The 16,560-nt window shown below is 44.5% G+C and overlaps 1 protein-coding gene and 1 long non-coding RNA gene across 3 annotated transcripts in view; one reads left to right on the top strand and one right to left on the bottom strand.

Annotated features, from left to right (window-relative positions):
- LOC132691103 (uncharacterized) overlaps positions 1 to 9,635 on the bottom strand; it is a 45,484-nt gene extending 35,849 nt beyond the window's left edge. The window contains exons 1-3 of the mRNA XM_078438772.2: positions 8,975 to 9,635; positions 1,587 to 1,713; positions 1,229 to 1,324 (exon numbers count right to left, since the gene is read on the bottom strand). Of these exons, the coding sequence (XP_078294898.1) occupies positions 1,229 to 1,324; positions 1,587 to 1,713; positions 8,975 to 9,097 (346 nt within the window). The 5' untranslated portion in view covers positions 9,098 to 9,635. The remainder of the gene's footprint in view (positions 1 to 1,228; positions 1,325 to 1,586; positions 1,714 to 8,974) is intronic.
- The window catches only part of LOC144614609 (uncharacterized), a 53,463-nt gene that overhangs the window by 16,005 nt on the left and 20,898 nt on the right, over positions 1 to 16,560 (top strand). The window lies entirely within an intron of this gene.

Genomic DNA, 16,560 nt, shown 5'->3' with positions numbered 1-16,560 from the left:
GTGTGAACTCTAGGGAGTTGCCATGGAAAGAGGTAAGCTACAGCTGACCCTTGAACAACACAGGAGTTGGGGTACCGACCCTCTGGGGCAGTCGAAAATATACATGCAACTTTGACTCCCCCAAAACACAACTAGTAATAGCCTATTGTTGATTGAAAGCCTTACTACCAACAGCCAGTTAGCACATATTTTATATATGTATTATATACTGTATTCTTACAATAAAGTGAGCAGAGGAAAGAAAATGTTAAGGAAATCATACAAGAGACAGTATATTTATAGTACTATACTGTATGGAAAAGAATCCGTGCGTAAGTGGACCCAGACAATTCAAACCCATGTTGTTCAAGAGTCAACTGTGTATAGATTAGACAATATTAAAGGAGATCTCAACTTGGGAATCTCCACAAAGAACAGGAACTTAACATTTTTTAATAAAGTAAGGTTTTAAGGCCTTTGAGACAGAGCAGAGAATAAAAAGAGAACCTTTGAGTAACCCCAGAGTGGGGAAAGAGAGAAGCAGATAAATGCATAAGAAGAGACCAGGTTGGGGCGCCTGGGTGGCTCAGTCAATTACGTGTCTGATTCCTGATTTTGGCTCACATCATGATCTCATGGTCCTGAGATCAAGCCCTGCATTGAGCTCTGCACTGGGCGTGGAGCCTGCTTGAAATTCTCTGTCTCTGTCTCTCTCCGCCCCTCCTCCATGCGTGCACTCCCTCAAAAAAAGAAGCAGCTTTAAAAAAGACAGAGATGAGGTTACCGTGGAAGCAAGGCATCCAAGGGGCGGGGAGGTTGGATGTTATGAAGGGAAATAAGTATTTCCCAACGGGGCAGGAAGGTGTATTAGAAGACAACAATGAATTCAAAGTTTTCTCTTAACAAGACATGGAAGGAAGAATTTCATAAAGAGAGGTGAAAGGGACTCTGACAAGTGATGAAGTGGGAAGATGTGGAAATCTAAGCAAGAATAGTCCTAGGGTAAAAAATGTTGACATCTAAGAAAAAATAGATAGGGATTAGTTCCACGAAGAGATCAAGCAGTATGTTTTCCTCTAAATTCCTACAGCAAGAAAGAACTCTCATCTGAGGAGAAAGATACATAGAAGTTCCAGTTCTGTACCCCAGACACCCTCACCACTATGATGCCTTCCTGAAATGACAAGAAAGTGATTTCCACAGCCTTCCCCTCCCCTCTCCCCCTCCCCCACTGCTGGTTTTCTCTCACCTGGATGGGTTTGACTTTGGACTTCATCTTTGAAAATCCATGGTGGTTCTTCTTGTTCCAATTCAGAGAGTGAATCTGGTTGGCGAGCTTGATACCCTGTATATGGGAAATGACAGAAGACTTATTAGGCTCATCAAACTGCCCTGGGCTCTGCAATGATATGAGGGCGATACATGTTAGGGACTGCACAATTTGCATGTTCGCAAATCAAAGGCTTTTCTCTGAGACAAGGAGAGCTTCTACCTTCACATCAGGGGCCAGGGAAGGGACTGAAAACCTACACTTCAGCACAGACACGCCACAGCTCTCAGCAGCTGACAGAGGAAAGGCCTCCGAGTGACAGGGAGGCTGTCCTCACCCAGTGACACCAGGTTCCTGTAGTTCTCCAGCATCACATTCCAGTACAGGTCCTTCTGGGCGGGGGCCAGGAGCTGCCACTCCTCCCACGTGAAGTCCACGGCCACATCCTCCAGTGTCAGCGATTCCTGTAACAAAACGGTCCTCTTTGGAAGTATTTCCCTTTTATTGAAATGGAAGGTGCGAGGTAATAGAAAATACATATATTGGGCTCTGTCCCTGGTTCCTGGCAGAGCTCCTAAAACCCCTATAATTTCCTAGGTGATAAGGGCCCTGGGAGCATCTTTTATTCTCTAATTGGTCTTTAACTCCAATTTCTCACAGGGTTCCTGAAACCGTTGTAAATTCCTAAGTGTTAAGAACGGTATGAATGTCTTTGTTCTGATGGGGCAACTGGTTGGGCTCCTGGATGCTGCTGGTCACGAAAGACCAAGCCATGATTAGAAGCTTGGAACTTTCAGACCAGTTAACTTTCCTTAATTCTCATATCTCTTGAGATATGATATCTATTCTCTTGAGAACGGAGAGGGGCTAGAAAACAGTTAATGATCAATCATGCCTAGGTGAGGAAGCCTCCATAAAATCCCTAAAGTACAGGGTTTGGAGAGCTTCTGGGAGGATGGTGCCTGGAGAGGGGGTGGAGGCTCCATGCCCTTTCCCACACACCTCACCCTACACATCTCTTCCGCCCAGCTATTCACCTGTGTCCTTTATTACCTTTTCTAATAAACTGGTAAGTGTGTCTCCCAAGTTCTGTGAGCCACTCTAGCAAATTCATTGAAACTGAATTTGAACTGGAGGAGGGGTCGTGGAGAACTTCCAATTTGTAGCCAAATCAGATGGAAGTTGTGAGTAACCTGGGGACCTACTGTTTTTCTTTTTTTTTTTTTTTTATTATTTATTTTTTAATATATGAAATTTACTGTCAAATTGGTTTCCATACAACACCCAGTGCTCATCCCAAAAGGTGCCCTCCTCAATACCCATCACCCACCCTGCCCTCCCTCCCACCCCCCATCAACCCTCAGTTTGTTCTCAGTTTTTAACAGTCTCTTATGCTTTGGCTCTCTCCCACTCTAACCTACCTACTGTTTTTCAATTAACATCTGAGTAGGGGACAGTCTTGAGCCCTTAACCTGGAATCTGATGCTAACTCTAGGAAGTGTCAGAATTGATTTGAATTGTAGGCCACCCAGCTGGTGTCAGAGAATTGTTTGGGGGGGGGGTCCCCATGCCTGGCATCAGAAGTGATGTGACTGTAGCAGTGATATGAGAGTTAAGGAGACACAAAGGAGGAAGGGCGAGGTTTTCCCTACTCAAAAGGAATGTGAAGGAAGTGGTTCTGCTCATTTTCACCTTGTAAGCTGTTTCTATTCTTATTTTTTTCAATTAATCACGAAAGAAGCAAAGTCATTAAAATATTCAGTCATTCTTTTATCCCACAAATCACAGATATCTGTGACATGCAGCCATTAAATCCTCTTGCTAACCTGAGATCATTTGCAATCTGTGTATTTCAGCACCTATTTGTCAGTCACTGTATGAAATGCTAGGGACATCAGGGTGACATAGTATGAGTTTATGCTCGTAAAAATGTCTTCACAGGTGTAAGCATTTGCCTACATAGATTCACGTAGATATATGCACACACAGGCATGCACATATACACACACACACATAGATACACGTAGGTAAATGCCCAGAACACAGGAACACACTACCAAGCATGTGTTAATGATGTGCCAGAGAATTGTGGGCCAAAGAATGTATGGAGGGGAACTTTATCACTACGTGTACTATATAATGAGCCTTTTACATTGAAAATGTATCTGACTCTGTGGTTCTTCCTGACACCAAATACATGGTTTCTTCCAATACTAATTTTCCAAGTCTCTGATTCTCAGGCACTGGGCGTCCTATAATTCAATCCTATCTGACACTAACTATTCAGAGTCAGCATCAGACCTTACCGGCTTAAGGGCTCACTCGGTTCTACAAGACTGCCTTCACTTCAGAGACCGGTCACAAGTTCCAGGTCCCCATGTTAGCTGCACTTCTATGCAACGTGGCTATAAATTTAGGGGTTCCCACAACCTTCCCCTCTCAGGTGTGATTTTGCTAGAACTCACTCAGGAAAATATTGGACTTAAAATTACAGTTTATTATGGGGGCACCTGGGTGGCTCAGTTGGTTAAGTATTCTACTTCGGCTTAGGTCATGATCTCACGGTTTGTGAGTTCCAGCCCTGAATCGGGCTTTTTACTCTCAGTGCAGAGCCTGTTTCCTGTCTCCCTGTCTCTATCTCTCTACCCCTCTCTCAAAAATAAACAAACATTAAAAAGTTAGTTTATTATAAATCATACTATGAAGAGGTACTCAGGTGAGGTCCAAAGAGGTCCTGCGTGGAGGAGCCTCTGTCCCCAAGGAGTTGGGGTGCACTGCCCTCCTAGCAGGTGGATGGGTCTGCCCACGTGGAAGCTCTCTGAACCCTGTCAAGTTTCTATGGAGGTTCCGTTACATAGGCATGACTGATTAAATCACTGGTTACTGGTGACAGAACTCCAGCTGCAGCTCTTCTCCTGTCCTGAGTTCCAGGTGGAGCTGAAAGTTCCAGCCCTCTAATCAAAGCTTGGTCTTTTGGGGGACCAGCCCTCATCCTGAAGCTATCTAGGGGCTTACCTTGAGTCACCTCATTAGCATAAACTTAGATATGCTCAAAGGGGCTTGTCATGAAAACAAAAGATACTCCTGCCACTTAGGAAATAATGGGATATAGGAGCTCAGCCAGGCACCAGAGACAAAGAGCAAATACATATATATTTTTTATTATGCCACAATGAGTCATTTGTGTAATTAAAGGCAGTACAAAGGTGGAAGGTGACAACTCGATTTTGAACACAGAAGGCTCTGTGTTTTCTGAGATGAGCTGAAGTTCTAAGGCAACCCTGTGTGGATCTCAACAACCCGAGCCAGCACCAGATAAGAACTTGTAACTCCCTCTGGCCAAATCTGTACTCAAACACCAGTCCAGCGACCTGTTCACAGAGGCCCTCTGAAAGGTGTGCAAACCTTCCATTTTACTGGGCACTTTCAGTTCTACTCAAGGACAGATCCAGATGGAAGTAAGGCTGGGTATGGAAGTCATCGGGCTGTGGTCTCCTCAAAAACCAGTGTCTACTGAATTCTACTTGATCTACTCCCACGGGGGACTCAGAATAATCAGGTAAGTAACAGCCATGCTCGTACACTGATTAGAAGAAGGCTGCTGAGATCACACAGCCTACCAGGTCACCTCTGGAAAGAAACCATCAAAGAGAGTTCCTAACGCTTACGTGCCATGAAATGGTGACCTCTCCTGAGGAACTGATATGCTTTGTCCTGAGTCAAGGCATCTGATGTAACTTACCGTGATTTTCTGGCTGCAATGACTGTCAGAGATAGTAAGTAGGTACACACTGATGGTGGCACCAGCAGGATCCTGCAGATCCACACACCATAGTCCAGCACTAGTCATGCACGAATCTAGGAACAACATGTTCCTGATCCCACTCTGCCCTAATTTTGAAGGGCCATCTATTTCTCCCCAGAGCCCATTTTTCCCCATTTACACTTTTTATTTAGTCGAACTCATTTTTTCAGGCCTCCCCAAATCCATGAAAGACTCAACTTTTGAATACAACAAACCAAAAGTCACTTGGGCCTTCATCATTTTCTTCTGTTTCAGAAAATGCCCAGTAACAGGGATGTTAGTTCTTCTGGATCTGCCCTAATTTTCTGTTCAGAAATCTTGGTCTTAGGACAAGGATGTCCCACGAATGGCCGTATGCAACTCCAAGAACCCCTACTCGTCCTTTACTGGATCTCTCTTATTCCTGAGAATCCAGGACCTGTGGGGTGAAGGGCGAGTTCATTTTGGATGATCCATTCGCTCTGGGCCCAGACACTGACACTGCTGCTGTGCACCCACCTTAAGTCAAAGTCAGTATCTGTAACTTTCTCTTTACTTGGTGCCCCCAAAGGCTTTCTAACCCAGGCAAATAAAACATAACATCTGAATGTGGGGGAGGCATGCCTTTCTTCTGTGAAGCAGAAGTGGCCTGAATGAGGGGTGCCTAGATGGCTTAGTCATTTAAGTGTCTGACTCTTCATCATGGCTCAGGTCATGACCTCACAGTTTGTGAGATCAAGTCTGGCATCAGGCTGTGCAATGACAGTGCAGACCCTGCCTGGGATGCTCTCTCAAAATAAATAAACTTAAAAAAGAAGCAGCAGCATGAATGAGAAAGGGAAAGTGGGAAAAAGGACATACAGAAGGTTAGACTCTGGACATATAATCCCTTAAAATCCACATCCCTATTTGTACTTGGTTAAATGGTGCCCCCCCCACCCCCCCCCGCCAAAGCTATATCTATGTATTAACCCCATGAACCTGTGAATGAGACTTCATGTGGAAAAAGGGTCTTTGCCGATGTAATTAAGGATCTTAAGAGAATCCAGGAGTATCCAGATGGACCCTACATCCAGGGAAGATGAGACCACGTGAAGATGGAGGCAGAGTAGAGACAAGCTGCCACAAGCCAAGGAACACCTGGAGAATCTGTTAGAAAAAGGGAAGGGAGTGAATGGATGTTGGGCAGATGTGCTGGAAATACCCAAGACCACCCCCCAGGGTCAGTGATTAACTAGGACTGACAGACCTCAGCAAATTATTACCACGAAAGCATACAAAGCAAAATCAGCAAAGAGAAAAAGTCCAGATGGCAAAATCTGGAGGAAATCAGGTGCAAGCTCTCAAGAGTCCTGTCTCTGTGAAGTCACACAGGAAGCCTTTACCTCCCCCAGCAACAAGCTGTGATAACACACAATGTGTTAGCTTACTAGAGACATGGTGCCCACGGCTCTTACTGGGGCTGTTCATGTAGGCACCCACCGCCTAGCACATGCCAAAATCCCAGATTCCCAGAGGAGAGCAGGTGTTGAGAATAAACCATACTGCTTGAAAGAACGGTTTAAGCACAGTGAGCCATTCAATAGGGAGTGATGGGAACCCTCCCCAAAGCTAAGTTCCCAGATGCCAGGCAAGGGACCTGTAAGCAACCTTGCAAGAAGGCCTTTCTAAAAAGAGCTGTGTTAACTCTTCTCTGCAACAGCAAGTAACCAACTGTGTCTGCTACAATATATTAGCAGGTTAGAAAAGTCCTACGGTCACCAAAATTGATGCTGAGAAAAACATTCCATAAAAATCCAAAACCTATTTCAAACTTGAGCCCTTAGTTAGGAATTCATTACTTCCACAGCATGAAGAACAAAACACTACCTGTAATTGGTTTTATTAGTACCACGCTCTAACCAGCTGAGCTAACCGGCCACCCTACCTGTAATTTTTTTAATACATACAATATACTACCATTCTCATGTTTCTAAAACTCGCACAAAAGATTATGTATTGTTTGTAGATACATACACATCTAGTAAAAGCATGAAGACATGTGATATAAAACTAGATAGCAGTTATTATAGGAAGGAAAGAAAGACTGCACCTCCACCCCCCTCCACTGCTTCCAGTCAGTCCCAAATCCAGCTGTGACTTATCTTTCTGACCAACTGGCTACAAATCAGGTTCCCATGACCTCCTGCTCGGCTGCAATTAATTTGAGAAAGTGGCTCACAGATGTCAAACCTTTTACTTACTAGGTTACCAGCTTATCATAAGAGGCTGTCACTCGGGAACGGTCAGAAGAGACGCAGATGGCATGGGGAAAGGGTGTGGACCTTGTCCTTCTCCTGGTTCTCCACTCTCCCAGCTCCACACGTTCTCCAGGCCAGCAGCTCCCTGAACCGTGGCCATTTGGGGTTTTATGGAGGTTTTATGGAGGTTTTATTACGTAGACATGATTAACTCATTGGCCAGTGGTGACCGATTCCACCTACAGCTCCGGTCCCTCCCCAGAGGTTAGGGGGTGGCCTAAGAGTTTCAACCCTCCAATCACAAGGTTGGTTCCCCTGGCAACCAGCCCCCACCCACAGATGCTTAGCAAAAGTGGCCTCATTAATATAACAAAAGACACCTTAACCACTCTCACACTTGGAAAATCCCAAGGATTTTAGGAGCTCTTGCCAGGAACAGGGACGAAAACTATATATATACATACATGTGTGTGTGTGTGTGTGTGTGTATATATATATTTAGTTTATTTTGGGAGCAAGAGAACGAGAGAGACAGAGAGAGAGAGAGAGAGAGCGCGCGCGAGAGCAAGCTTGCGAGCAAGGGAGGGGGAGAGGGGGAGGGGGAGGGAGAGAGAGAAGAAGAGAGAGAATCCCAAGCAGGCTCCACACCCAGGGCAGAGCCGGACGCAGGGCTCATTCTCACCAATGGGGAGACCATGACCTGAGCCAAAATCAAGAGAATAACTAAATATTTTAAATATTCAAAAGCAATCCAAATAGATGCAAGTATTTAATCATATTCTAGTCACAACATCACTCCTTCTTTTACCTGTTTATTAGTGTAGCCACTAAAACAATTTTTTCATAAGAGAATTTGTTTCATGGAAATGTTTAGAATATGAAATTAACTAAAAAGAGCAAATTATCCCAGTATTTCCAGAGTTTATCTGAATTGTGAAAATTAAGCAGAGGGACACCTGGGTGGCTCAGTCGGTTAATGATCGACTCCGGCTCAGGTCATGATCCCAGGGTTGTGTGATGGAGCCCCGAATAGGGCTCCGTGCTGAGCGTGGAGTCTACTTAAGATTCTCTCTCTCCCTCTGCCCCTCTCCCCAGCTTGCGCACTCTCTCTAAATGAAAGGGAAGAAAAGAGAAGAAAAGAAAAGAAAAAAGAAAAAGAAAAGACTTGAAATACACCTTTGGTTAAAAATTATGTTTGGGAAATAGAATTTGGGAGGCTACAAATGTTGTTTTACTGGTGTCAGATTCTGAAAGCAAATATCCAAATAAACTTCCAGTGAAAACGGAAGTTTAGTTACAGTGAAGTCATTTTTAACAGAAGGCTTAGCAGTTTAGATTTGCTTAATCCTTGATCTCCCTAAAATTCTTATCTGTGGGGGCCTGAGGAGCCTTGCAAAACAGTCGGTGAAGAGGAAACTGAACAGCGCTTTCATCGACAGATACCCACTCCCCTCCAGTTCTCAATCCCGGAACGCCCCTGGCACAGTGACCCGCACAGACCCCAAACTCTGACCTCACGATCTCCACAGAGCCTGAATGCCCGACCACCGCAGTCCCCCGGGCCTGGCGGCAAAGGCATCGCAACCTCAGAGCCACGGACCTCCGTGGATCCTCTCCCCTCCTCAAGTTCTTCCGCCGAGACTCACACGCTGATCTGGGTTCCCCCCGAGTCCACTGCGACCTCCGGCGGCCACGCCTCACCTCTGCGAATTCGCCCGTTCCCGGTCGCACACCCAGCTCTGGGGGCACCGGCTGCGGCGGCCGGGGCGGGGGCGCGCGAGCGTCCCCACTTCCGGCGGCACCCTGGGCGCACGCGCGCTGCATGGCGGTCTTTGCCCCCGCGGTCTTTCCGCCGCTCACCTGGGGGGTTCCGGTCAGATTACTGGCGCCTACGTGTGTCCCTCCCGTGGGGAAGCTGGCAAACAACGCTGCGCTCTCCGCAAGAACGCCCGAGAAACGGTCGGAAACGAGCGGGCTGTGAGCGCGGCCATGTTGGCGGAATGTCAGGGGTCTGTGGAGCCGGGAACGGGGCGCGGGGGAAGGAAGGGTCCGCTCGGCTGGGATCTAAGTGGGCATCCCAGCCCTTGAGGTTAGGCTTGGAAGGTGTGCTGGAGCGTCGCGATCTAAATTCCCAGCCAAGGTCGCCTTTTGTTCCAGGCCTGTTTGGAAAACACCAATTGTTGAAATCTGGAAGTACGGGCTATGAAATAACGGGATGTAAAAGCAGCTGTGACGCTATCGTAGCTTCAGCAATGCGGTGCGAATGGTTTTTGAAGAAATCACGCACCAGCATTCTCGATGGCAGTGTCATCAGGTCTTAAAGCCCGCTGCTTGCAGCTCACGTTACTGGAACCTCCGAGGATTCTGGAGCGTCTGCGTGCGGTTTTGCCGCTTTGGTGCGCGGGTCCGCGTTCTCTGCGCCCGCCTTACTTCTCTGCGCTCTTGGCCAGGCTGCCCCACGTGCAGCGGCTTTGAGCCCTGACAGACACATACCAAGTGCTGCAAACTTTTCAGACAATATACATCGGTCAACCGTGACTTTGTGAAAATCTCCGAAAGCTGTTAAAACTACCCATTCCAATAGGAGCTGCTGTGAATTTTTTTTGAAAAGATCAAAGAAATCTGAGAATTGGCTCATGCACAAATTGGGCTGCTTCCAATTTAAAATGTAGTTTCTTTGGGGCGCCTGGCCGGCTGGCTGAGGACCATGCGACTTTTGATCCCGGGTTGGGGAGTTTGAGCCCCATGTTGGGTGTAGAGATTAAAATTTTTTTTAAAAGTATCTTGTGTTCATTGGCTATTGAGAGTTGTCTCTTCCGTGAATATTTGCCTATTGGTTTTTACTCTTGTCATTTTCTTACTGATTCGTAAGAGTTCTTTATATAATCTTAAGTTTTCATCCTTTTTCGGTTAAGCATTACAAAAAGATGATCTCAGTGCGCAGCTTGTTCTTACTGTTTTTGATGTATTTTAGATGGAATATCTAATTTTAATGTAGCTGAAATTTAACAATCTTTCCTGTTGTAGTTTCTACCTGTCTTTTAAAAGAAATCCTTCCCCTCATTAAGATCATAAAGATAGTCTCTTTTATTTTCTTCTAAAACTTTTAGGGTTCCACAGGTCAGCACCTTATGGGCAAAATCCAGCCCCCAGCCTGTTTGGCTTTGCCCTTAAGATTGGTTTTTAAATTATTTTTTGTAATTAAAAAATTTTTAATGTTTATTATTTTTGAGAGAGAGAGAGAGCGCGTGAGTGGGGCAAGGGCAGAGAGAGAGGGAGACACAGAATCCGAAGCAGGCTCCAGGCTCTGAGCTGTGAACACAGAGCCCTATGCTCATGAGCCGTGAGATCACGACCTGAGCCGAAGTCGGTTGCTCAACCGACTGAGCCATCCAGGTGCCCCTGGTTTCTAAATTTTTAAAGGGTTAAATATATGGAGGTTGTATGTGGCCTGAAAATTCTAAAATACTGTCTGGCCCTGTGTCAAATCAGTTTGTTGTTTTTTAGTCTTAATACATGAAGCATTGGTTTGTGTAGGGTGTCAAGTAGATACCTTAATTTACTTTTTCCATAGGATAACTAATTATCATTGGACTGTTTTAAAAATAACCACCATAAGGGGTTTGGCTAGCCTTTGTCCCAGGTTCCTAAGAGGTAATCTCTAAACCCTTAGAATTTCCTGAGTGATAGGGATGTCTTTTTATACATGAAGGGCCCCCAAACCACAAGGTAGTTTCTGCTGAGGAGATGACTCACCTCAGGAGCTGGCCAGCCAGAAAAACCAACCATGTGATTAGAAGATTGAGGCCTTGAGCCATACGATATCATTCTGACCTCCAGGAGGTAGTAGAGACTAGAGATTGAGTTTGACCCCAAATCGATCATGTCTGTGTAATAAAACCCAAATTAGACCTCTGGACAGGAAGCTCAGGGGAAATTCCCTGGTTGGCAATACACTTTTCAGTATGTCATTTCTCAGTGCCCAGTGGGTGATGCATCTTGAAGGGTGATGGAAGATTTAGGTTTACAACCTTACAGACTTTTCTCTCAACCCAAAAGAGATTGGGTTGTTCTTATTTGTACCTTTATGCTATTATAAAACTAGAATAAGAATAGGACTTTTGGTGTTCTGTAAGTCTCTCTTTTTTTCAAGTTTATTTATTTTTGAGAGAGAGGGAATCCCAAGCAAATTCTGCACTATCAGCATGGAGCCCTACCGGGGACTCAAACTCATGAATCTTGAGATCATGACCTGAGCCAAAGTCAACAGTTGGTCGCTTAACCACTTCACCGACTGAACCACCCAGGCACCCCTGTAAGTCTTTTTTATCTGAAGGTGGATATGGGAACTCCTAAATTTGTAGCCAATTGGTCAAAAGGTGAGAGTGGCCCTGGGAACCCCTGAACTTATAGCTGGTGGCTGAATTGAGGACAGTACCCTTAACCTTGATTTTAACTAACTCTGAATCATACCCCTTTTTGCACTGACTTGTAATGCCATCTCAGATATCCATATCCAATTTCCATGTGTATAGATCAATTTCTGAGCTGTCTTTTACAATTTGTAATCTGTCTCTATCCCTGTACTTGATACTGCAATATATTAATTACTATTCATTTAGAGTAAATCTTGTTTGTTATCAAGTAGAGCAAAACCCCCATCATATTTCTGTGTTAGAATTGCTTGAAATATTTTTTGGCAGTTTGTCTCCTGTGAGAATTTTAGGACTGGCCTGTTAGGATTATAGAAACCCGATCGGGATGCTTTTTGGTTACACAATAGATAATAATACAAGGTCCTTGCATAGCATGTCAAGGAGATTGGACTTTTTTTTTAAGTCCATAGAGAGCTACAAATGAATTTATTTATTTATTTTAATGTTTATTTATTTATTTTGAGAGAGGGAGAGAGAGAATCCCAAGCAGGCTCCACACTGTCCATGCAGAGCCCGAAGTGGGGCTCAAATTCACGAACCATGAGATCCTGCCGTGAAGTGAAATCAAGAGTCAGACGCTTCACCAATTGAGCCACCCAGGCGCCCCAATGAATTTCTTAATAGGATTTCCAGACTGAGCGTGTTGCATTATGTTATAATAAAACCAACCCCAAAATATCTGTGGCTTAAAACAACAAAGATCAACTTCTCACTCGTATTCCATGTGCCTATGGGTCGTCTGGGACTTCTGCTCCACATCATCATTGTCCTCACTCGGGACCCCTGGATAGGACTCCTCCCTGGAATATTACTGGTTCCTAGGAGAGATGGAACCAGAAGATAGAAGAGTACAAACTGGCTAAGGCTTCTGCTGATTCGTCAACCAAGCCTACCTCATGGTGATATGTAACTTCAAATACGTGGAGAAGCACAGTTGTTCTGTGTGTGTCCCAAAGGAGAAAGACTTGTGAACGGCCAGCCCTAATGACTTTCACAGCCCTCTACGAGGACTGAAATAATGCGGGTATGAAAAATGAAAACGACAGAAAGAATGGAGATGCAATTGTGCATAGGACTGTAGGCCCTAGAAACTATAGCATTTAAATCAGAGGGTCTGATAGGTGTTGGAAACGTGTACTTAACACTGACAAAACCAGGGACCTCATGGCTAAATTGCTGGATTACAGGACAAGTCAGTGATTTTAAGAGCATTTTGCGACGTCTTCTAAAACCCATGTACACTGGGGGTAGCCTCAGTCACACAGGTGAGCCAACCTGGATATCCAGCTTAAGGAATGTAGGGCTAGTCAGTAATGTCAAGTGTATACCTCTGCCTTCTGCCTTCTGTTTTTTACAGCTTTCTGGGACCATGTGTTCCTTGCTTTTATCTTTCATTAAAAAAAAAAAAAAAAACTTGAGTCACATAAAAAAATTCTTTAAAAAAATTTTTTTTAACATTTATTTATTATTGAGAGACAGAGAGACACAGAGCATGAGCAGGGGAGGGGTAGAGAGAGGAGGAGACACAGAATCTGAAGTAGGCTCCAGGCTCTGAGCCATCAGCACAGAGCCCGATGCAGGGCTCGAACTTACGATCTGTGAGATCATGACCTGAGCCGAAGTTCATCACCTAACCAACTGAGCCACCCAGGCGCCCCACAAATAAAATTCTTAATTCCCACTATCCAGCATCAATATATGCCTTCCATTCATCAAGATTATTTTTCTGATTGAGGAATTTTGAGATAAACCAGTGATCCTTGGGTTTATATAATCTGATGCTCAGTAGAGGGCAAGTCTTGATGTAAAAATACCAAGAGGACCTGAATCCACGCAGTAACAAGGGTCCGCAAGGAGACCATCGCCAGATAAGTCCTCTACAGATATTTCTTCAACATGCCAGTTCTGAAAAGCCACTGCCAATTTTAGGACCGTTACCTGTTACGGTAGGATGGGGAAGTAAACTCGGAGGGGCCCGTACCATGTCGTGAGAATAAATGCAAAGCTTTATTCTTTTTTAATATGGGCTTGACATGTTTTTGCACCAGCCCCACAATACTGACAGTCAGCACAAGGTGAAAAAGATAAAGATTCTGTAGCTCAAAGTAGTCTTCTGTCACTGTTACACTTCCCTTGCACCCCAGGCAAACCATGGCTAGTTGAGAGAGAAGCCATGGGGTCCGCAATTCGATCACTAGCTCCTAGTCTCACGTCATAGTGAAAGAACTGAGTCAAATGACATTGCCAATGGGTTTGTCAAGAAAGAGGTAGTTTATGTAACCTTCAATCTCACACGATCCTGTAGATGCTGTAAATGTTTTGATGAAAGTCTAGGTTTGGAATTAAAATTTGAGAGAGAAGTGAGAGTAGTCTTTGCTGTACTTTGGTTGGTATCTGATAACAGTTCCTTCCCTGCAAATACAGTTTGACTGACAGAGCGAGCAAGGATGAGCAATGAACCACAAATTTTCCACCTTGGTAGTGAGTAGATTCTTCCCCTTTTAATATTTTGAACATGGCCAGGCAAAGTTGGGAAGCACTTATCCTCCTGACTTTCCTGTTGGAAAGTGGTTTGGGGTGGGAGCTCTGGAGGGACAAGATGGTGAAGACTCTTGATTCACTGAAATGCTTCTGGGCTCACAGGTAAGAATCTTTTCTTCAAGAGAATAGTGCTCTCCTCAACTTCCCAGGCTTTACACTCAAGACAATGGAGAGCTTCCAGTCATTCCAGAACAAATCCTTTGGGAATGCACACAGTAGAACAGTAGTATTTATTTTGCTAACCATAATGTCACATTGTAGTTGACATGCCATTATAACCCTTCACACCCTCAAGATTTGCAAACTTTCCCCATGTGCAAGACTAGTGGTGCCTGGGTTTGGGATAGAAAGTCTGTCAGCGTCCCTGGGATTAACGTGAGCCTTTCTTTTTTTTTTTTTTTTTTTTTTTTTTTTTAATTTTTTTTAATGTTTATTTATTTTTGAGACAAAGAGAGAGAGAGAGCAGGGGAGGGGCAGAGAGAGAGGGAAACACAGAATCCAAAGCAGGCTCCAGGCTCTGAGCTGTCAGCACAGAGCCCGATGCGGGGCTTGAACCCACAAACCATGAGATCATGACCTGAGCCAAAGTCGGACGCTTAACCGACTGAGCCACCCAGGCGCCCCAAACATGAGCCTTTCTGACTTTTGTCTCATGCTGTATGTACTGTACTGCTCAGGGTGGGCATTACCACCTAGTCTACATCGCTTATTGAAAACAGAGGAAGAGGATCTACCGCCTTTACAAAGGCTGCTTCTGGTTGTGTGACCAGTGAGCATAAAGACCCCTGAGTAAACTTGTGCCTTGATTTCCCCGAAACTGAGACACTTCACATGTATGTTGGTGGCTTATGATTTAGAGACAGTGTGCTGTGACTGAAAAAGGTCCCTGGAATCTGTGCCCGCATGTTGCGGAGCACCTTGAGGTTTACCTGTTTTATTTTTTCTCAGGCTATGTGGTAGCATTTGTCTTTATTGGAGTCTTCTTTAAGTAAGTCGTGGAGCTGTGGGAGTCCATTCAGTCACCTCAAACTGGGTACCTGCTGTAGTGGTACTTCCCCCATTTTAATGTAAAACAATGTGCTTGAAAAGGAAACCTACTTAGGTAAAATTAAGCTCATTTTGTCTTAGAGTTTAATTCCCATGAGGGGGTGTCTGGATGGCTCCACTCTGACTCTCGATTTTGGTTCGGGTCATGATCTCATGGTCAATGAAATTGATTGGGCTCCAGGCTCCGTGCTGACAGTGTGGAGCCTGCTTGGCTCTCTCCCTCGCTCTCTGCCCCTCCCCTGCTCTCTCTCTTTGAAGATAAACATTTTTTTTTTAAAGAAAATAATTTGTGAGACTTTCCAGCTACATTCTATGAAAGGATTAATAACACCTCTAAAGTTTCACTTACGCTCTTTCTAAGGGAAGCATAGCTTGTGTAGTATAGGGAAAATAGAAGCCTATTTTATTTATTATGGGAACAAGTTACATTGTCCAATCAAGCAATACCAGGACCAAAGCTAGTATTTATTTCTGTCTTTTAATATCAGGGACTATCTCGCAAACTGTTTAGAATTCACAGGGGTATACAACGTGTGAATAGTTGGCATTTTCCAACCCTAAATATCTGATGAGTTTAGAAGATACAAAATTCTTTCTTAAAGATACTTCCACTGTATTGCATCCGATCTAAAATACCTTTGGTTGTGTGATGCACCATTATTTTATGTACTAAGCTCTCTATTTAAATATGTCAAACCATAAGGGCAGATGGGTGGCTTAGTCGGTTAAGCGTCCCACTTGAGCTCAGGTCATGATCTTGCAGTTCATGAGTTCGAGTCCTGCATTGGGCTCTGTGCCGACAGCTCAGAGCCTAGAGCCTCTTTTGATTCTGTGTGTGTGTGTCTCTCTCTCTGCCCCTCCCCCACTCACACTCTGCTTCTCTCTCTCTCTCTCTCTCTCTCTCTCTCTCAAAAATAAATAAAAACGTTAAAAAAATTTAAATATGTTGGGGCAACTGGGTGGCTCAGTTGGTTACGTGTCCGACTTTGGTTCAGGTCATGATCTCACAGTTCGTGAGGTTGAGCCCTGTGTCAGGCTCTGTGCTGACAACTTGGAACCTGCTTTGAATTCTGTGTCTCTCTCTCTTTCTGCCCCTCCACCACTCATGCTCTGTCTCTCTCTCAAAAATAAATAAACATTAAAAAATTTTTTTTTAATTTAAAGATGTCAAACCATCAACTGTATGCTCCATTTTAACTTCATTTTTAATTATGTGGGGGAAAAATTCTATCTTGGAATTGTTGAAAAAATGTTTTACTCAAG

The sequence above is a fragment of the Panthera onca genome, chromosome E2, assembly GCF_046562875.1.
Source record: "Panthera onca isolate mPanOnc1 chromosome E2, mPanOnc1 haplotype 2, whole genome shotgun sequence".
Taxonomy (NCBI): Eukaryota; Metazoa; Chordata; class Mammalia; order Carnivora; family Felidae; genus Panthera; species Panthera onca.
This window is presented reverse-complemented; position numbering and strand designations above follow the sequence as displayed.